Source organism: Narcine bancroftii, chromosome 5 (assembly GCF_036971445.1).
Source record: "Narcine bancroftii isolate sNarBan1 chromosome 5, sNarBan1.hap1, whole genome shotgun sequence".
NCBI lineage: Eukaryota > Metazoa > Chordata > Chondrichthyes > Torpediniformes > Narcinidae > Narcine > Narcine bancroftii.
Genome location: NC_091473.1, coordinates 66044087 through 66067151, shown reverse-complemented (window position 1 = coordinate 66067151; position 23065 = coordinate 66044087). Strand labels below are relative to the sequence as shown.

At 42.0% G+C, this 23065-nt stretch overlaps 1 protein-coding gene across 1 annotated transcript in view; it reads right to left on the bottom strand.

The window, feature by feature from the left end:
* LOC138763467 (protein FAM163A-like) overlaps window positions 1-23065 on the bottom strand; it is an 87339-nt gene that overhangs the window by 4795 nt on the left and 59479 nt on the right. Inside the window, exons 2-3 of the mRNA XM_069937658.1 lie at window positions 11896-12008; window positions 1497-1611 (exon numbers count right to left, since the gene is read on the bottom strand). Coding sequence (XP_069793759.1) covers window positions 1497-1589 — 93 coding nt within the window. The 5' untranslated portion in view covers window positions 1590-1611; window positions 11896-12008. The remainder of the gene's footprint in view (window positions 1-1496; window positions 1612-11895; window positions 12009-23065) is intronic.

The following is a 23065-nucleotide window of genomic DNA, read 5'->3' as shown; positions in this document are numbered from 1 at the left end:
GACAGAAATGCTGGAGGATCTCAGCAGGTGTCTTCAGCATCCATCGAAGGTAAAATAAATATAAGCACATACCTTGAAGAAGGGCTCAGGCCCAAAACATTGGTTACATAAATTTACCTCCTATGGACACTGCGAGATCTGCTGAGTTCTGCATTCACTCTGTGTTTTTACTACAATCACAAGCCCCTACAGACTTTCGTGTCTCACTGTATTTCATGTAGTTGCCTTGCTCTGGGTTCTCTGCTCTCTCTCTCTCTCTCATAACTATTTGCCCAACTCTGGGCCATCTGCATCATCTACTGTGTCATTATTCATTATCCTTGTAAATGGTGCTGTCTGAAATTGGAAGAGACTAGAAACAGGGACCAAAAATAGAGGCCAGCAACCTTTGAACCTTCTGGAATGGTAGAGACAGCCAGGTCAGTATGGGGCCCCTGCACTACAGACAATGTTCAACATGAGGAGAGATTGAGTGACCTCAGATTCTACTCTTTGACATTGATGAGGGGGAATCTAAAAGCAACAAACAAACATTGTAAATGAATACTGTAAATAAGACAAAAGCAAGGAGGTTGTTTCCACTGGTCCTTGAAACTAGAAATAGGGGTCATGGCATCAAAAGTAGATTTTAGACAAGAGTGAGAAGAAACAAAATACCTGTTGGAAGAACTAAGGGGTTGAGCAGCATCAGAGGGAGAAAAAGAACCTTTGACATTTTGGGTCAAGACTTAATGAAAGGCTCCGAATGGAAACGACGACCATTCTTTATTTCCCACTGATGCTGCTTGACCCATTGAGTTCCTGCAGCAGATTATTTTATTGCTCCGGATTCCAGCATCTGCAGTTTCCCATATATCTCACTAAAATAGAAGTGATTTGTCATCTTCTTTGTGAGAAATGACTCTATGCCAAATGTCTGCTTAACTATCTTTCTGCATTGAGAAACACCATTGCTCTGAAGCACTGTGGTAGATATAGCGCTGTGGTAGATATGCTTCGGAGACTGGGAAATAGGGAAACTAAGACTGGGAAACATGCCACATACCCTTAAATATAACAAGAATTGGATCACACAGTCAATCTCTCCTGTACATTCCTCATGTTGCCATACAATATAGGAGGCTGCCATACTGGCTCACAGACTTATCACTTTCCTCCCTCTACTTGATCTTCCCCACATCCCCATCCACTCTCCCCAAATTCCACCACTCACCTACACACTGGGGCTGATTTACACTGACCAGTTCACTGAACATGCATGTCACTGGGATATCGAAGGAACTAAGAGTACCCTTGGGAAACTCACATCCTCACTGGAGCTGCGAGGCAACAGCTCTGTTTGCTGTACCACAGTCTCGGTCTGCATTGAAATATTGCCTGCAACCAGGAAGCAATGTGCTTCAAAGTAGAAACCTGTCATTTAGAGACTAAGTGTATTTGTATTCATGATTTATTCTGTTCCCACACCCCTCTCTTCATGATGGTAGCTGACTCACCTGGAGTCTACAGTAACAGAGCACACCTATGATACAAAGCAATATCACTGTTGCTAGTATTCCACCAGTGATAACAACAGTTCCAGCTGTCATCCGACCAGTTCTCCATCAAACCCTGGAGAAGCAAAGAGAAGACATGGTGAGATTAGAAGTGAAGGAGGCTGGAATGCATGGGTAGGTTGTCACGTACATTCCCCCATCTTCCTGTCAATAAGCATCTATACCAAACCCATCACTACTCCCTGTAAGTGGGTCAAGAGCACATGGAGCACAGCACCAGGATCTTGTAATCCTGGTTTAAAAATCCATCTGCATTCTCTCATTGCTGCTCTGTTTAAATCGCTCTGCAGTACTGTGTAAGGACCTTCACCTGAGAGACTGGACTGGTTCAAGAAGGCAGCTGGTCTCAGCTTTCTCAAGGACAATTAGGGACTTGACAGTGGGCTGGTCTTGGCAGTGACTGCTTTTTCCCACAGGCTATGAATAACTGAGTAAATTATTCCAAATGGTATATAAAATAAACGTTATGTATTACATGTGTGTGTGCATCATGGTCTGTTTTGTCTAGCTGTATATATACAGTCAGATGATATTAAATGAACTTGAACACTTGGACTTACTTTGAGCTTTGTTACAATAGTGTAAAGGGCCAGAGGCAGGTGAAAGTAGGATGGAGTGGGATGAAGTGAGAAAGGGTAAAACATAACTCCATTTATGTTTCTGAGCACACAACCTGACTTGCTGAGGAATTCCAGGATGTTATCTTAGATTTCCAGCTCAAATAATTATTGAGGACCCTTTCATTCTAGCACACAGTATCTTTGACTCACTATGATATAATTAAAACAATTTTTAAAAATTGTAACTTTACATATATTTGTAATTATTATGTGCTGTTTATTGTGTATGTATGTGTGTGCACCGTGATCCAGAAAAATACTGCTTTGTCTAGTTTTACATATGTACGGTAAGATGATAATAAACTTGATGCCCCAATCCTGAAGATGGATAACTTGGTGCATTGCTTGTATTTCTGGTCACTTCATTGCAGGAAGGAAGCAGCTGCTTTGGAGAGTGTGCAGAGGAAATTTACCAGATGTTGGCTGCATGAGTGAAAACGTCATATAAAGCTGAGAATGAAAGGGGGAGAGTGTAACTCCTTAATTGGAGAAAGAAGAGAAGGTGTTAGTGAACTAAATGAAAGGTAACAGAGGGATAGCATCTCTTACTTGTTAGCCTCCTCATTCCCACCTGTATCCACCCATGACTTCTTACCTGTTAGGCCCCTATCCTTCTGTCTCCTTTCTTCCAGCTCCCTATTCAGTTTCCTTCTTTCTCCTATCAGAAAGCTATCCTCGGACCTCTCCCCATCACTTCTTAGTTTGTTTCTCTTCTGCCTTCCCACCTGTATCCACCTCTGACCTCTATCTGTTTGCCTGTGCTCCTCTCCCTCCCGCCCCTTCCTCTCTCCTCACCCCTTCCCTTTTTATTCAGGCATTTAACTGTTTTTGTTTTTACCTGATGAAGGGATTTTTTTAAAAAAAAACCTTTTTTTTTTATTATTCATAAAAATCAACATGATAAAATCTAAAATATATAAGATTTTGTATGAAGCAAAAGAAAAAAAACACACATACAAAAACCCTAACTCTACTCCCTTCTGTTTCCACCCCCCCCCCCCCCCCCCACCTTTATTAAATACCTTTTCATACACCGGCATAGCTCACAATTTAAATTAACTTCAAGATTCAGGGAGAGATCATTTTTGAATTTAGCAGCATTATTAAAGTTGGGCACCAACATAGTACAAATATGGTCTCCATATTTTAAGAAATGTTCCTTAAATTGTATGTTTTTTTTTCATTGGAATACAACTGTTATCCACCTGGCCAAGGTAACAGGAGAGCCTGACTTCCACATTATTGCAATACACTTTATGGCCACTACTAGTGAAGTTTTAACAAACAAAATTTGAAACTCTGCAAGATCATTACTTATGTCTATAAAGTTGCCTAACAAATAAAGTTCTGGATCACCTGGAAAGGTCAGCTTTGTAATTCTTGTTAATACTTCGGAAATTTCTTGCCAAGAGCAAGTTGAATGAAGGAATGTTCCTTCCTCTATTTCACACCTATTTCTGGCTTAGATGTGTGCGACTTCTGTGGAGTGAGATATAGTTGATGTAAAAAATTATATCGATCCAACCCATATTGCGCATTAATAGTTGAAGTTACACTATCCACACACCATTAAGACCAGGATTGTTCTGGTATTGCAAAACCTAAGTCAGACTCCCACCTTTCCCTTGATCTCTGCAGACCAGGTTTAGCACTTTCTAACTAAAGAGCAACATACATTCTGGTAATAAATTTGGGCATATTACCCATCCAAAGCATTTGTTCTATTTCACTAACTCCTGAAGGACTCTTTATAATCGTCCACTCTGCAACGTATACCCTTTAGTAACCATATGTTTAGAATTCTGTTACCCATATTCATAGGTAAAAATATATTGTTACATAATGGAGTTCTTAGCGAAATACTCACTTTTTTTTCCAATACATTCATTAATTTCTTGCCATATTTTCACCATATGTACCAAGATAGGGTTACTTGTCTTCCTTTTTATTGATTTAATGCTCCATTTATAAATAAAATCTTTAGCTGTGGTTCATTCATAGAACATAGCCCCACACGAACCCATTTTTGGTATAATTTCACTTTTGTCCATATTAACCTTATAACCAAACATTCTACCAGTGAGCGTCTCCTGTAACTTTTCCAAGGACCCTTCCAGATCTGACACAAACTAATTTTATCCTCATCATGTCTGACCATGAAGCCCTTAATCTTAAGATCTCTTCTTATAATTTTAGCCAGAAGTTCAATTGCCATTATGAACAATGCTGGAGACAGAGGATATCCTTGCCTACTCAATCTACTCAAAGGGGAATACTGTCAACATTTGACTTTGTAATTATCTTTGCCTATGGACTGTGATATAACATAATTGATGAATCCCTTCCTATACCAAAATTCTCCAATGTTTTAAACAAAAACAGCCATTCTAATTGATCAAATACCTTTTCTGCATCCAGAGAAACTGTTATATGTGGATTATGCCCCAATTTTGCCATTGGTATTATATTAAACAGTCTAGCTAGATTATTTGCTGAATATCTACCCTTTACAAATCCCACCTGATCTGGATGTCTTAATTTTGATACATATTGCCTCAACCTATTGGCTACAGTTGTGTCTTTGCTACAATTATGTAGTTAGCATTAAGAAGAGAAATTGGTCTGTGTGATGACATTTTTAATGGATTTCTATTCTTTTGGGGTTATACTATAATTATCATCATTGAAAAATATTCCAGAAGGGTCTGTGTCTCCACCTCTCAATCTAATATATCCATCAGTAATGGCATTAACATGTTTTTTAATCTCTTTATAGAACTCAGGTGAAAACCCATCCTCTCCTGGAGACTTCTTAGCCTGCAAAGTACTCAATGCTTTCACAATCTCTTCCCTTGTAAAAGCAACATCCAGGTTATTTTTATCATTTTCATCCAATCTAGAAAATTCAACCCCTTCTAAAAACTCACATATTTTGTTTTCCTCTCCTGGTATATCTGATTTATAAAGTTCAGTGTAATATTGCCAAAAGACATCATTTATTTCTTTCTGATTATATGTCACTACTGCATTGCATTTATCACCCTTGCTGACTCTTCTGCCTTTAATTGCCATGAAAGCACCTTGTGAGCCCATTTCCCCCAGTTTGTAATATCTCTTCCAAGTCTTAAGTATTGTTTTTCCCACTCTCTATGTTTGGAAAATATTATAACATATTTTTTTGTTTTCTATTGTTTTATATGCATCTGATATTCTTTTCCTAGCTCTAGTATATTTCTTTCAAAATTATTTAATTCCTCATTATATTCCCTCTTCACATTTTTTGTAAATGAAATAATTTGATCTCTCAAAAAAGCCTTTATTGTATCCCATATTAAAAAGCTGTTATCTGTTAATCCCAAATTTGTTTCACAAAACTTATTTATTTGTTTACAATCCCCCCGCTTTAACATTATGGGGTTCAAACACCATCTGTAAACACCTTCCTGTTTCTCTTCTATTGAAATAGTCAGCATAAACAAGTGAGTGATTAGAAAATAGCCTTGATAAATATTCTGACTTCATCCCCCTACCTTTTAGTCTAGTTGACAATTGGTCTGATGGTGACATAAACAAGAAACCCTGGAAGCCTGTGATGAAGAAGAAGAACCCCACCCTAAAGCACCATCTTTAAGACAAGCTTCTGATGCCATAAGCCCCCCCAAAGACCAGAACCTACAGCCTACTGTTACTTTATTCAACATTTCCCTGAGCTCTCCGCGAAGTATCAATAAGAAAGATTAACAATATCAGACGACTCAAAAATATATATCTTTACTTAGTCCACAAAAATACAATCTTCATAAAGTTCACTTCCAAAGTCATTTTTCTTAAGTCCACAAACAAATTCTTCCGCCTCTTGGTCTTGAAAAACCACAAGTTTCCTTCGACACCTCCACCCATAAAATCATAAGGAAAACCACGGAGTACCTGAGATTCTTCACCCAGAGCTGCCGCTTGACCTCGTCAAATTCTTTTCTGCACAACTGTTGGGCTGAAATCTGGGAAAAACATGACCTCTTGTCCATCCCATTTCAACAGGGCATTGCTCATTTAAGAGTACTCAAATGTTGGTCCGAAGATCGCTTCTCAATTCCTGAAGTTCAACAGCCCCACAAGGATCAGTTGAGGATGTATATCCTTATTTCTTCGAGGCCTGAAGATTTGATGGGCTCTTTCAATCCATATTTGTCCATCAAGTGATTCAGCACGAAGTGCATCAAGAATCCAGGATTCAAGGAATTTAACCACATCTCTTCCTCGCGATCCTTCTTTTAAACCAATTATTCATATATTATTTCGTTTGCTAAAGTTCTCCATATGATCAATCTTATCGAGGAGCATTTGTTTATCAATCACCCAACGTTTTGCTTGGTCATGCAGTTCTTCCAATTTCTTATCTAAGTTTCTTTCAGCACTGTTCATTCGTTCCATTAAATTGGTGATGGAATCATCCATCTTTTTGATCGAGCCCGCTAAATCTTTCATCACTCCTTCAACTTTTGCAAACCGTGTTCCTAAGGCTTCCATTTCTGATAGGAATTCCTATAATTCTCGAGCAGAAATTCCTGAAGTTGAGGTAGCTCCCTTCAAACTATCAGTCGATGCTGCAGGTAAAACTGGAGCTTCTTCCGACCTTGGTTTTGATTTTTTTTTCCAGTCATCTTTGTTAGTTATCAGTATAAGTAAACTTTTGTAAAAGAAAAACTCAAATAAGTACTTTTGAGCCTTTTTTTAAAAACTTTTCATGGAGAGATCATGTCTGCTCAATCTCGTCGCATGGCCCCGCCCCGCCTGATGAAAGGCTTAAGCCAGAATTGTGGTTACTCTTTTCTTCCTATGGATGTTCCATGACCTGCTGAGTTTCTCCAGCATATTTGTGTGTTGCACTGTACAAATTCAATTTTATGTAATACTGAGTGCCTTTCACAAATGAGTCTGGACAGGGTTTAAGAATCATTTACTCTTTCTCACCCTGTATGTTACTAATTGTTGGTCACCATGTTACAGGAGGGATGTGAATACATTGGAGTGGGTGCCTTGAACATTGACAAGGACATAGCCAGGATTGAAGAATTGTAGTAATGAGGAGAGATGGGAAAAGCTGTGGTTGTGTGGAAGAAAGGAAAGATGAGGGCAGAACTACCGGCAACATAGCTCTATAAAACCCTGGTTAGAACACACTTAGAATATTATGTTCATTTCTGGTCACATCATTACAGGATGGATGGATGTGGAAGCTTTATAGAGGCTGCAGAGGAAGTTTACCTGGATGTTGCCTGGATTGGAGAACATGTCTAATGAAGCAAAGTTAACAGAGCTATGACTTTTCTCTTCAGAGCAAAGAAGGATGAGAGTTGATTTAATAGAGTTCTTCAAGATTATGAGATGTATATATTGAGTGGACAGTCAACACCTTTTTCCCAGAAAACCGTATCAAATACCGGAGGACATCTGTGTAAGGTACTGGGAGGAGAGTTTTTGGGAGGCGTCAGGGATAAGTTTTTTACACAGAGAATAGTAAGTGCCTGGAATGTATTGTCCAGGGTGGTGGTGGAGGCTGGTATAATAGGCACATTTAAAAGATTCTTAAACAGGCATTTGGATGTAATAAAAAAATAGAGGGTTAAGGTTTGTGAGCTAGGGAAAGTTTAAATCATTGAATTGGTTTATTCCGTATTGGGTGGAACAACATTGTGGGTCAAAGGGCCTGTACTGTGCTGTAATATTCTCTGTTTTATGTTCTATCTGGATTTCTTGTACTTCTTTAATCTACAAAATTGGCCTGCCATATGTAAGATGGGAGTCAGAGTGGAAGTCCCTTGCCACCTTCCAGTGGCTTCCAGCCTTCTGCTCCCTCTCTTTTTTGCCTTAGGTGTAACTACGATTTTGCTGATTGACATGGAAGATTTCATGCTTCACTGTTCCCTCTTGTCAGTTTTGGTGTGACAGCTTGTCCAATCTGTGCCTGTTCCCCTGTTGTCTTTCGCGATATGAAACATCACAGCATACACGGGCTTGGAAGATGTTGCAGAGCAGGTTCACGGGTTGATCCCAAATATGAGGGGTTTAGCCTATGGGGAGAGATCAAACTGCCTGGGACTGTCCTTGCTGGAATTCAGAAGAGTGAGAGGGGATCTAATAGAAAACTACAAATTGAGAGGGATGGATAAGATCAAGGCAGGAAGGATGTTTCCAAGGGTAGATAAGACCTAGGGTTATAGCTTCAAGATTTGGGGGAGTAGATTTCAGACAGAGATGAGGAGGAACTGATTTTTTCCCAGAGAGTGGTGAATCTGTGGAATTCTCTGCTCTAGGAACTAGTGGAATTTGCCTCTTTAAATATTTTTAAAGACACAGTTGGGTCGATTTGTCACCATTTCTTTATCACCTCCATTAGTGCCTTTCTCTATGCACATTTAGCTGCTCCTCTTCTCAATTAAAACTGCACCACGTTTGTGTTCTTGCTGCTCATGGCACAATATCTCAAACTGTAGATCCCACCTAGTCTCTCCCCATCCCCCACTCCAACTTTTCAAATGTGAACTCAGCCTCAAGGAATCACTAATCCCCTGCTCAACTGGGTGAGAACTTACTATTAACTCTTCATTTTCCAACCTCAATGTCCTCCTTCCCCCATTTATTCAATTTTATTACCATCTCACTGCACATAAATAGACAAAAAGGACACACACACACACACACACACCCATACACAATCACACACCCACAAACCCACACCCACAAACCCACACCCACACATAATCACACCCACACCCACACACAATCACACACACACCCACACACCCATACACAATCACACACCAACACCCACACACAATCACACCCACACACGCCCACACCCACAAACCCACACCCATACACAATCACACACCAACACCCACACACAATCACACCCACACACGCCCACACCCACAAACCCACACCCACACATAATCACACCCACACCCACACACAATCACACACACACCCACACACCCACACATACACACACCCACACTCACTCACTCACTCACGCACACATCCACACCCACCCACACACACTCACACACACGCTCACACACCCATCACACATACACACACACAATCACACCCCCCCACACATATACACCCACACACAATCACACACACATACACACACACATGCACACCCACACACATTCACACATACACACACACCCCCCCCACACACACCCACACACTCACTCACTCACTCACCCACACACAATCACACACTCTCCCACACCACATTCACACACCCACACTCACACCCACCCACACACACACACCCATCCACACACACCCACACCCATTCACACATCCACACACCCACCCACCCACACACACCCACCAGCACCCCTTCCCCACACACACACACCCCTATCCACACACCCACACACACACCCACACAGACCACACCCATGCACACACACCCACACCCATCCACACACCCACCCACCCACACACACACACGCACACACATGCATGCACACCCACCAGCACCCCTCCCCCCCCCCCCCCACACAAATATAATCAGAAAGAATCTATATATTCTGGAACAATTTATTGGTTTCATTTGTATGTGACCCAAGGCTACAGGATACTGTTCAACTATCTCATAGCCTACGGGACGAAGCCAATTCTGTCTGGCAGTTCTGATTTGATGCTCCTGTCCCTCCTTCTTGATGGTAGTTGGTCACAGACCACTTAAAACATGGTAGGTTTGTTCATTCACCCACATACAAGGTAATGCACATATCCAAGGTAATGCACAGAGATTCATTTATGATAGATCCTTCCTAATCAAAATATAGCTGGCACTAATGAGCAGATGGGGAGTCAGAGTCCCTAAAAGGCCCACTGCCCACATTCACCAGCAAGTCCTACATGAGACCCTTACCAGTGTCCCATCAAGCGAGCCTAGATTATTCGTGGGGCGCATTGCAGCGTCCAGCGAATCTACCAACCTGCATTGGGATACACTGGAGAAACCCAGCAGTCAAACAATGTATTTTATAGAGCAGAGATAAAGATACATAGCCAACATTTCAGACTTGAGCCCTTCATCAAGGCATAACCAACATTTTGTATCATTATCTTTGCTGTTTGACCAGCTGAGTTTCTCCAGCAGTGTGTTTTTACTTTAACCATGGTGTCTGCAGACTTTCATGCCTTACTACAAGTCTTTGAAATTTGGGAGGAAACTAGAGGCACCTGGCCACAGGATAAACATGTGGACTCCACACAGACAGCACCAGAGGTCAGGACTGAACTGGGAAACAGGCACAGTGATGCACATAACAGTGGAGACTGAGGGAGCTCTCTGCCAGAAGCTTCCCTTGAGATGAAAGATTTCACCTGAAGCCCTCTCTCCAGCCCATCACCATGTCAGTCCCTACCACGTGAGTGGTTCACCACGAGGGTCAGCATCACAGGCTGAGGTCCTTTCACCCTTTCCAGAGTCAGGTAGTTCCTTCCTGTACCCCACCAAGCATTTATTTGACAGACTGGGTGATCTGCCCACTCTCTTACTGTTAATGATGGGATCTTGCCATGCACAACACACTGCATTATGAAGACCCACAGCTATAGAAAGAGCTCGACAAATGGGTCTTCCTGTCTTCCTCTATTGTTCACATCCGGTCTTTGATAATGACCGCAGGGCAGAGACTTTATGTTGAGGGTTTTCATTTATATTTTATTTGGGTTTGTATTGCGGTTCACTTGAGAGCAGTGACTCATGCAAATATAACTAATTTGTTATTTCTGAAAGCTCCCTTCTGATTGTCCACTTGTACTGTTTACCCTGTATTCATCACACAGATCTTCCATTTAAAATCAAGGTGCTGATTTTAAAGTCAATTTCCATTGCCCAAATGCTTAGAATTTGTCAATAATTCATGCGAACACATCATAGTACATCAGGAATAGTTCCAGTTTACAGCCTCACTGGAGTTCCCTATTTGAAGTGCCTGAGGAAGTTTCGACTCCTGTGTGTTGTGGGCAATGACAGAGACTGAGGATTGCATCACCAGCCATGCTCAGTGTGGTTCACACAAAGCCCTCCCGTTTCTCTTCACCACCCGTCCTTCTGCTATACTCCATGAATCCACTGATCACATTAAAGGCTTGCTCTCAACTCTTGTACAGGGAGGGGATAGTACAAGGGGGGGGGTGAGTGCAGGGGAGGGGGGTGCAGGGGTGGGGTGGGAGCAGCAGGTGGGGTGGGTGCAGGGGGTGAGGTGGGTGTAGGGGGTGGGGGATGGTACAGGGGGTTCAGGGGGTGGGGTGGGTGCAGTGGATGGAGTGGGTGTGGGATGGGTGTAGGGAGTGGGGTGGGTGTAGGTGTTGGTCCCTCCTGGTTAGAGATTCACTGTGGAAGTCAAGCCTGAGCACTCATTTCACTCCAGAGTGCAGTCAAAGCAGCATCCTTCAAATTCCCAGGAAGAATCAGGCACATTTTGTCGGGTGCCCTAAACGACAAGCTCAGCACACCCACACAGTTGGAGAGAATGTTCAGCTCGGACGGAATCAGTCGGGATATTGATGAGAATTTCCTGTCATCCTCATCAGTCCAATGAACAGATGTACTGAAACATTCACCCACTGCAGCCAAACAGGTACGGCTGAATGGGATTGATCCAATGTGTGGGCTGTGGTCTTCAACACTGAAATGCCAGGAAGGAAAATACAGCACTTACATTTGAAATGATAGTCTGTGTCTTGTCTTTTTCACATCAGTGTCTTGATTTGTGGGCCCTGAAGGCAGAAAGACTCTTTATCTCCCTTTCTCTTTCCCTCTGTTTTCCAGTCCCTGAAAGATAAAAAGAGTTCAGGATCAGTATTGAGACACCCTTCGGCATAACCTGTACCTGCACCTTGCTCATCCATCCATAGGAAGCATCCTGGCTAGAACGCTCTGCATTATCAGCCTGCCTGAGACAGCTAGAACACAGAAATGTATTTCTCAACACAAACACCAGCTCCTATTTATAAAGATGCAAATAACCTCACTTGACGTGTGGTATTTTGAAGATGTGACAGTAGTACTTGCTCCGTTAGATGAGACGAAGCAGAATGCTGAGAACAGCAGGTTCCCCTTTGCAAGTGAAGTCTTGCTTCAGCCAATTCAACACTCATCCCAGATCAGATCAGCTCAGGTCATCATATTGCAATAAATTCAAGTTTATTACCATTTGACTGTTCATATACAACATTTCTCTGGACCATGGTGCAAACACACATACATGCAATACATAGCACGTAATAATAACACATATACATACCTGTACAGATATCATGTAAAATAAATATATCTAAATATTTTGGGATGATTTCCTCAGTTACAGGATACTGTTCAACAATTTCACAGCCTGCAGGAAGAAAATAATTTTGGTCAAGAATTCAGTTGTAGAGAAGAGTTTTGAGTCCCTGCAAGGACAGCTTATCCATCAGCCTCTGAGGTTTGACCATGCTGAAGTCAATGTACAACAGCCTGGCATATGAGGCATCGTTCTTTAGATGGGTCAAGATCGAGTGGTGGGTTAAGGCTATTGCATCATCTGTGGACTGGTTTGAACAGAAAGCAAACTGGAGCTGGTCCAATGTCACTGGAAGGTGGGTTTGATGCCACTGGGAGGTGGTCAATTAGTCCAGCTACCGCCACCCTCTTGGGCACCTGAATGACAGTGGCTGCTTTTTATCCTGCAGGGACAGTGGAATTCTGCAGTGGGATCTCTGTCCAGCTGCACCCAACCAGGTATAATGAAACCCTGATTTTACATGACTCAATTTAATGCAAATGATCATTTGACACAGATGTTAGGCTCCTGGCAGGAGTGGGGACCTTGGGCTCCCGGATTGATTTAAAATGCATACAGAATAACTGGGATGTTCCAAATAAAGGAGAAATGGAAATGATATAGGTATGAAAATTAAACAGGGAAATACAGTAAAACCCCAATTTAGCGCAACCCCGCTTTCTTCGTGATTAGATTTTAAGGACCCTAATGATCGCTATGTGTTGTCTGGAACTGGTGCTTTGCCTGGATACATAGGAGACTCCTCACCTCAGCCAGGGATATGCAGGGCGACTGAACCATGCGTAGAAGATATACAACCTGTCAGGAAGGGAGAGATCATTGTCCCTGACTTGCAGGGTTAACTTTTAGTCAGTTATGGTGTGAATGCCCTGCCACATGCACGTCATGTTGCCAGTGTCACACAGGTGTCTGTGGATTCTCTGTGTGTACCTACATTTTGCCTTCCTGACTGCATGGGAACGTTCAGCCCTCATTGATTTTTTGCCCAACCTCAATCTTCAGGAGGTCACCACCAAATGAAGATGTCTCATTGCTTTGGAGATTTGCCCACTCCTTGCCTTTGTGTCCTGAGTAGAGGCTGGCACTGTGAGCATTGCAGTGGTAAATTCTGCAACCTGTTGGTACACATTCCCGAGTTGTCACACAGCTTCCCCCTCCAGTTAGTGTGGGTAATGTAGGAGTCTGGTCCAGTCCTGGTGGGTGCTAAAAGGACTACAGGTGAATAGGTTACAGGGGCAATGTGATTGTTCTGTGAGTTAGCATGGACTCAAAAGGTCAAGTGACCACCTTGGAGTCATACTGAATGGAAACAGGCCCTTCAGCCCAACATTCATGCTGACCAAGTTCCATTTGCCTGCATTCACCCCACATCTCTCTCACCCTTCTGTGTCTTTTAAATGTCTGAGCAGTACCAGTCTCCACCACTCTGATGCTCTGGGTTGGAAGGAAACACGGGAGTAAAGATGAAGGAGGGAGATAAAGTCCAGGGGCAGATTGAAGTGGAAAATTCAAATCCAAATTTTGCTGGACCACTATAATTCAATTTTTGTACAATTAGAACATTCCATGGACTCTAATCACCTCCTGTACTGGCAAAAGATGCTGTGCAAACGAAAGGTTGTGGCGTTATTGAGTTTGAAAATTGATTACATGTATGTAGCTAGGTAGGTGTTTGTTGTAATTATTCAAGGGACAATTACATTCTGGGAATTAGGAAAAGAGCTTTATCGGCACTTTGGCTGCAAACCCTGCCTGACTTATTTGGAGTCAAATTGTCCCTGGAGGTTTGAACAAATGCCACTCAATTACATTTCTCCGGCCTAGTGATACTCAATTGTGACCATGACCATATGACATTTCCTGTATTTATCGTCATTGTGTCTCCAGCACTGAATTCTGAAACAAATCTCATGTACAATATTTGACTTTTGTTTCTTGTCTGACTGATGAAGAAAATTTGTATCAGAAAGTAGGAAAACTATTTTAGAGTGAAGGATTTAGATAGAGTGGAATTTGTTTGGTGTGTTCATTAATGTTTCCTGAAACAATATGTATATAGACCAACTAGAGGAGAAGCTATACTTGGCCTGACAATGGGAAATGAATCAGGTCAGGTGTCAGATCTCTCATAGGGCAAACATTTAGGAGTAAGGATCACAACTCTCCCTCCTTTGCCATTGTGCTGGAGAAAGACAGGAATAGGCAATTTGGGAAAGCATTTAATTAGAGTAGGGGAAATATGATGGTATTATAAGTTTGGGGGCATAAGTATGGCAGAAATGTAAGTATTCAGGGAACAGTTACATGGCCCTCTGCACAAATATATTCCATTGAGGCAGGGAAAGGATGGTCAGGTGAAAGAGCCATGGTGTACAAGGGATGTAGAAAATCTAGATAAGAAGAAAGGAAAAACTTTCAAAAGGTTTAAGATAGAGCTCTAGGGAATTACAAGATTGCCAGGAAAGACCTTAAGAAAGGATTTAGGAGAGCTACAAGGTGTCACAAGAAGGCCTTGGCACACAAGATTAAGGAAAACCCCCTTGTGAAGAACAAGAGGATGAGGTGGGGTTGGGGGGGGCGGTGTGGTCGCAGAGATCCTTAATTAATACTTTGCTTCAGTATTTACCAGAGAAAAGGGCCTTGGCAATTATGAGGGTGGTTTAAAGTGGTCTGAGGCACAAGATGACGTGTTAGAACTTTTGCAAAGCATGAAGTTAGATAAGTTGCAAGGACCAGACGTGATTTACTCAAGGCTACTGTGCGAAGCAAAGGAGAAGATTGCTGAGCCATGGGCGATGATCTTCACATCATCACCAGGAACAGGAAAAATACAGAAGGATTGGAGAGTTGTAAATGTTCTTCCTCTGTTCAAGAATGGTGGTAGAGATAACTCAGGAAATTATACACCAGTGACTCTTACTTCAATGGACAAACTGTTGGAGAAGGATTTATAACCATTTAGTGAGCCGCAATATGATTAGGTATAGTCAGCAAAGGTTTGACAGGGGAAGGTCATTTCTCAGGAGCCTGACTGAATTCTTTGAGGATGTAACAAAGAACATTGATGAAGAGAGATGGGTAGATGTAGTGTATATGGATTTCAGTGAGGCATTTGACAAGGTTCCCCATGCAAGGCTCATTCAGAAAGTAAGAAGGCATGGAATCCAAGGAGACCTTGCTTTGTGGATACAGAATTGCCTTGCCTAGAGAAGGCAGAGGGTGGTTGTAGATGGTTTGTATTCTACATGGAGGTCAGTAGCAAGAGGTGTCCTGCAGGGATCTGTTCTGGGACTCTTCCTCTTTGTGATTTTGATAAATGACCAGGATGAGGAAGTGGAAGGGTAGGTTAGTAAGTTTTCAAATGTTGTGGATAGTCTGAAAGGTTGCCAGAGATTACAATGGGTCATTGATAGGATGCAGAGCTGGGCTGAGAAGTGGCAGATGGAGTTTAACCAAGAAAAATGTGAAATGGTTTATTTTGGTAGGTTAAAATTCAAGGCAGTATACAATTAATTGGAAGACTCTGAGCAGTGTGGACAAACTGAGAGACCTTGGGTCAAAGCTGCTGCACAGATTGATAGCATTGTTAAGAAGCTACAACATATGAGTGTTGGCCCTAATTAACTATGGAATTGAGTTCAGGAGCCATAAGGTAGTGTTAGAGCCATAGAACACGTTAGTTGGACCCTAATTGGAATATTGTGTTCAGTTATGGTCACCACATTGAAGGAATAATGGGGATACTATAGAGAGGGACCAGAGGAGATTTACAAGGATGCTGCCTGGATCAGAGAGCATGCCCTATGAGGATAGGTTGAGTGAACTTCATCTTTTCTCTCTGGAGTGACAAAGGATGATAGAAGTGTACAAGCGAGGCATTGATCGAGTGGATGGCCAGAGGCTTTTACCCAGGGCTGAAATGGCTAACACAAGGGTGGGGGGGCACAATAACTCATGGGGGGGGGGTTGTGGCCTGCAAATGCCCCCCATGATGCTGAGCCTGACTTCATTACTGTAAAGGTTTACCCCTAGGCCCAGTCCGGAGACTATTAGATAGGTAAATGGAACAAAAATGGAGGGTTACACAGCATGGAAATTCTAGGTAGTTGGTCAAGTATTTTAATATATCAGCACACCACTGTGGGCTGAAGGGCCTGTACTGTGCTGTAGTTTTTCTGTGGTTTTATATGTTCTATGTTCTACATTAAAATGGATACAACTCAAACTTGAACTTGAGAAGGGAATAGTTCTAAATGGTAACTGTCTTTCTGACCATTTGCTTAACAGCAGTCACAGGGAGAGCCTGCAAATTCTAAGACAGCATGGCAGGCCAGCACTGATCCCAGGTCTCTGGTGCAGGAAGCAGCAGTTCCACCAGATCCTCCATGTGCCAGTGGGAACACTCAATATATTCTCGTGGCTTTGAATATATCTGCTTTTGACCATTTTGCACCATCTTTGAGGAAAACAGGACATTCATATCTGATCAAATGTGACACCATAATGTATGAATTTATAATTATCATTGACCATCAATAACCACAGGGGTCCCTTACACCTCAGAAACTTCACAGATCAAAGTCTCAGATTTCATAAGTGTGTTTTAGATGTGGTGTGGAGGTGGGAATTTTTGTCCACTACCGGCTGTGCTCAAAGGTGAGACCTTTTTGGGAAGACCTAGGGGATATTCTAAAAAAAAATTACATAAGTGGATTTTCCACAGGATCCGGGGCTGTTTGTCTTGGGGGATATTGGAGAAGTGCAGTTTGGACTGACTAAATTCCAAATTTTGTTTGTGACGGTCACTTTGGCAGTAGCCAGGAAGTGTATAGGGGTTTCGTGGAAGTCCGACTCCCAGCTAAATACCACATGATAGAATATGGAAATACAGAGTTGTATTCCCCTGGAGAAAATGACAAATAACCTAGGGAGGAAACATGACACATTCAGTAGAGTATGGCAACTTTACTTGCAGCACATTGGTACTTAGAAAGTGGTGTGATTATGGGAAGAGAACTTGGCGCGGATGATGCACCTGCCCTTTTCTTTTCAGGTCCTTGGTTTTCTTTTCCTTCTGAGTTTCTTTTCTTTTTAGTGTTTGCTTTGAATGGTGTTGCCGTTGTGATTTATTTTCATTACAGGTCTTGATAGGGGTCGTGTGCCCCTTGATGAGTGGGATCGAGATAAGTTTTTGGAATGTATTTGCTGTGGTGGGTTGGGGGGGGGCGGTTGAGGTGGGGTGGGGACAAATATGGACTTTGGGGATGCATATGTACATGAATGGCTTTGTTTATTAGATTTTGTAAGTCAGTGAAAACTAAAATAAAGTATTCAAAAAAATAACCACAGGGATCAGAAAGTTTTAACAGCAGTAATAGAACCCTTGGGATTCCCATGACCTACTGGGATAAAGGTATTACATTTCTGTCGACTTTTGAGTATGTGGCACGAACTGATTTCACTGATTAATCCCATTAATGGTATGCCACAAAAAATGCTGGACACACTTAGCAGGTCAGGCTTCAATCAAACAAAGATGAAGCACTAACATCTCAAATCCACAACCATGGGTCAGGACCCTTCAATATAATTTTTGATCATTTTTTAAATTTGAACCAAAGAGCACAGCAGAAGGTCCTTCAAGCCTATGTCAGGCCACTTAATTCAACCCAGTTAACCTACCAACTGCATACATTATATCAGTTTGTGTACATTATATGCAATTATTATGTTATGTATTAGAACCATAGAACATTGTAGCACAGAAACAGACCCCTTCAGCCCTTCTAGTCTATGCTGAACCATTTTTTGCCTAGTTCCACTGACCTGTACCCAGTCCATAGTCCTCCATACCTTTTCCATCCATGTACCTGTCAAAATTCTTCTTAAATTTTAAAATTCAGTCCACATTCACTACTTCAGCTGGAAACTCAATCCACATCACCACCAGTCTCTGTGAAGAAGTTCCCGCTCATGTTCCCCTAAACTTTTCCCCTTTCACTCTTAATCCATGTCCTCTGGTTTGTATCTCACCTACCATCTAACCATATTACAATTAAAGCATAGAAACAGGCCAACTTGGTCCTTCTGCTCCAAATATTTATATATACCTTCTCTAAGAATATTTTCCATTAACTTACCCACTAATGACATAATTACTAGATTTTCTCCTAGCACTTTTTTTAAACAATGGAACCTAATGAGCTACCTCCAATCTTCTGACACCATTCCCATTACTAATGACATTTTAAATATCTCTGTCAAAGCCCCCGTTATTTCTACACTAACCTCTCTCAAGGTCCCAGGGAATATCTTGTCAGGACCTGGAGATTTATCCACCTTTGTTTTCATTAAAAATGCCAGTACTTCATCTTCTTTAATCATCATCATTTTCATACCTTCCCTACTTATTTCCTTTACTTTACACAGATCAATATCCTTCTCCTTAGTAAATAATGAAGAAAAAAACTGTTCAAAATCACCCCCATCTCCTTTGGTTCCACGCACAGCCATCCACTCTCATCCTCTAGGGTACCAATTTTATCCCTCATTATCCTTTTGCTCCTTATATAGCTGTAGAAACCCTTTGGATTTATTTTCGCCTTACTTCTCAAAGCAACCTCATCTCCTCTTATCCTTTCTAATTTTCTTCTTCAGATTATTTTTACATTTTTTATATTCCTTTATCACCTCATTTACTTCATGCTGTCCATATATTTTGTATACCTCATTTTTTCTGAATCATATTAACCCAACACCCAACCCCAACCAACCAATTTTCCCCTGCAACCGCTGCAACCGTGTCTGCCTGTCCCGCATCGGACTTGTCAGCCACAAACGAGCCTGCAGCTGACGTGGACATTTACCCTCTCCATAAATCTTCGTCCGTGAAGCCAAGCCAAAGAGAAGAGAATATGTACAGTTAGTTGATAATAAACTTGAATTTGAAAGCCCATTCTGGTCATGGGAAAATGTACAAACTCCTCACAGACAGTGCTGGTTTTGAACTCAAGTTACAAGTGCTGTAACAGTGTTGCACTAATCACTCTGCTAACCATGCCACCCAATGTAGGTACAGAGTTTTGGATTTCCTCTGTGAATGTGGCTGCATTCATCAATACAGCAGTCAATTTGGTGTGCAAGAGAACCAAAGATTTTAATGCACTCTACATTCTGACTTTGAAACTGGTAAGGGCGATGTAAGCATATTTGGAGCTCGAGTCAGGCAGTTCTTGTCTTGCAGAAGCCCTCTGGTCTTTTGTTCAATGAGATTTTGTGATGGGTTCATATTTGTCTGGGGTCAGACAACTTAATAATATTAAAACTTCCAAGAGAAATTGTGCTTTGTTTGGGAGGCAAGAATGAAACAGATCAGAATGAACCAAATAAGCACCCAAAAAAAGGTACAAAAGACAAATGAGTTGTGCGAAGAATGAGAAAGCAGTATTCCTCATGGCCCACATCACCACCCCCTCTCCTTAATCCCACAAGCAGTCTTTTCATATTTATTTCCAAAAGTGAAGGCACTGTTACAACTTAACTCAGTTATTGCCCTTGCATCCCAACTCCTTGCTTTTGCGTGCCACATGCCTGTCACCAGACGTGACGGTGTCAAATTGTTCTCCCTTCTTTGAAAAGACTAGGTGAACTAGTTGCTTATTTCAGTTCTAGGCAGTTACAGAGCAGGGAAATTCAGCAGGTCTGTAGAGGGACCAAGAACCAGGAGCGAGTTCTAGACTTCAATATTTCACCACTGCACCACTTCTGAATATCATTAATTGTGGACAGTGCAGCAGTGCCGCCTCTACCCCATAGGGTTAAAAACTCTGCTTTAATGCCGACATGAGTTGCTGTCTGTGTGGAGTTTGCATGCACTCTTATGGGTTTCCTCCAGTTTAGACAACAGCCTAGTTCCTACTTGTAGAACCTTTCCCAGCAACATCACAAATAACCAAGTGGAAACCACTTCTGTCCCCTGCAGCAGCATTAACTCAGACCTTCCTTGCCTGTTTGTTGAGAAAAAAAACTGCTTTAATATGTTGCCTCCATTAAATAACAGACAAATGAGGAGGATAAGCAGGTGAGGAATGTAGAAGGATGAGGAGAGATTTGTTAGAGGTATACAAAAATATGAGGGTTCAGATAGAATAAATGCAAGCAGATTTGAAGGGTGGTGGTGCAAGAACTTGAGGTCATGGTTAAAGGTGAAAGGTAAAATGTTTAAAGCGAACATTGGGGGAACTTCATGTAGAGGCTCTTCTTCACGTAAAGGCTGTGATATCTCAGTGGTAACCAGGGGTTGTGAGTTCATTCCTCGCTGGGGCTTCATCTCTGTGAGGGGTGCTGGACAAAGTGCTGACCCTCTGTCTTTCTTATAGGAGAACAAAGTTAAAGAATTTCATGTATGTTACATTCTAACTGTAGTTTTACATGACAAAAATAGAACCTTTACATTTGGTGAGAGTTGGGAACAAGCTGCCAGCTGAAGTGGTAAATATGGGCTTGATTTTGACATTTAAGAAAAATGTGGATAGGTAAATGGATGGGAGGGGTATGGAGGGCTATGGTCCAGGTGCAGATCAATTAGGTCAATGGGATGAAACAGAATATAGTTTGGGATAAACTAGATGGGCCAAAGGGCCTGTTTCTCTGCTGCAGTGTTTTACAACTGCCATGAACAACTCAGGATTATAAAAGGAAGTGATGTTGTCAGCATGTGAAGGCCAGTCAATGTGACTCTGGTGACAAACAGCAAGTGGCACAGTGTGTGCCAGGGCAGCCGGCCTGCCAGTCTCATTTAGAGCCACAAACTATTTGGGGCTAATGACTCCATAGACAATCTGCCCCCAGCTCCAAATTAGTCCTCAGATGGGACTGCCTCACCCTTGCAGCTCCTGAGAACATCCAATTTTTGTTGCAATTGTCATTTTAACCAAGCCGGTGGCGTTTTAGAAAGAAGTCAAAAGAGATCAAAGACAGAGAGGGAGATTGTGGAGAAGTTCATTTGCAAGTAAAATGACACGCTAATATTAGTCTCACATTGAGAAGGTTGCAATGCGCTGGCTATTTTTAGCCTGTGATGCACAGCATTTTGCATATAATGTCTTGTTGCTATAAAATCTGCAGATATTGAGTAAAGTGATATTTGTAGAGGGCAATGAGGAAGAAGGAAACGTGGCGATCTGTACATATGGATCTGTTTTCCATTCGCTATTTTCAGAGAAGAAAATCTTCAAGAGGATTCAATAAATGATTCTTGTACAAGGACCAACTCCGAATCTATGAAGCACACAAGAAATGCTCCCTTTCTGATTTTTTCTCTTTTTTTCGCTTCTATCATTTATCCAACATCTGAGAGCCATGAGACCATAAGGCAGAGGAGAAGAATTAGTTCATTTGGCCCATTAGCAGGGGACAGGGAACAGGGTTTGGCTGCACACAGTGAGGACTGGGTTAATATGAGACATGTCTGTTTAGCCACATAGCTGTAAACAATGGATATCCTTGGTGAAAATTGTGATAAGCAAGAGGGATTCTGGTTGCTTCGGAGGGAAGTTTATTTTAAATCAACCTTCTGTTAAAGAGAAGGAAACGATAGTTAGTAGCTGACAGATCGTAGAAACTAGCCTTCCTCTCCTTGAACATAAGAACATCAGAAATCAGACCAGGAGTCGGCTATCTGCCCTATCAAACCCGTTTAATAAGATCGTGGCTGATCTGGCTGTGGACTCAGCTCCACCTTCCTGCCTTTTCCCCATCACCGTCAACTCCCCTATGCTGCAAAAATCTATCTCACTGGGTTTTAAATGCATTCAATAAGGCAGCCTCAACTGATTCCTTGAGCAGAGAACTCCACAGATCCCTTCTCTCTGGGCGAAATAATACAGCACAGGTCTCAGATGCTAATTTGTAAATCCCCACCCCTACCACCTCAATCTCAGCACATCAGCATTGGTGTTCGATCAAAAGAGGGAGTCCATACTAATTGTGCCAGCAGGATATTGAAAAAGTCGTTGTGGTAAGGTGGGGTTGAAGGAGAATCTCCTAATTTCAAACAGTCATTGCACCCCAACCAGCCCAGTTTGGATCTGGACAGGGTCCTACATTCCAATGATAGGATTTTCAAGGAAATTGGCAAGCATCTAGGGTTCATGTGGGTCAAATTTGAAGACAGAATACAATGTCGATGGGAGGACTCTGAGCAGTGTGACTGGGGAGGAATCTCAAAGCTGCTGTACGGGTTGATAGTGTTGTTAAGAAGGCACATGGAGTGCTGGCCTTCAATAACCGTGGAATTGAGTTCAAGAGCAGTTTTTCTGACCATTTGCTAAAAGGACACTGAAATAATTGACAATCATATTTGTTCTCCATTAATTAACCTACAAAGGAGCCAGATATGACAGTAGAGAATTCCACTGGTGAAAGGGTCTTGGGGACCATCGATTTAAGTTCATGCTTATTAGCATCTGTGTACATATACAGCCAGAGGAAGCAACGTTTCACTGGATCACGGTGCACACTCATATACATATTGAACACAGTACATTAT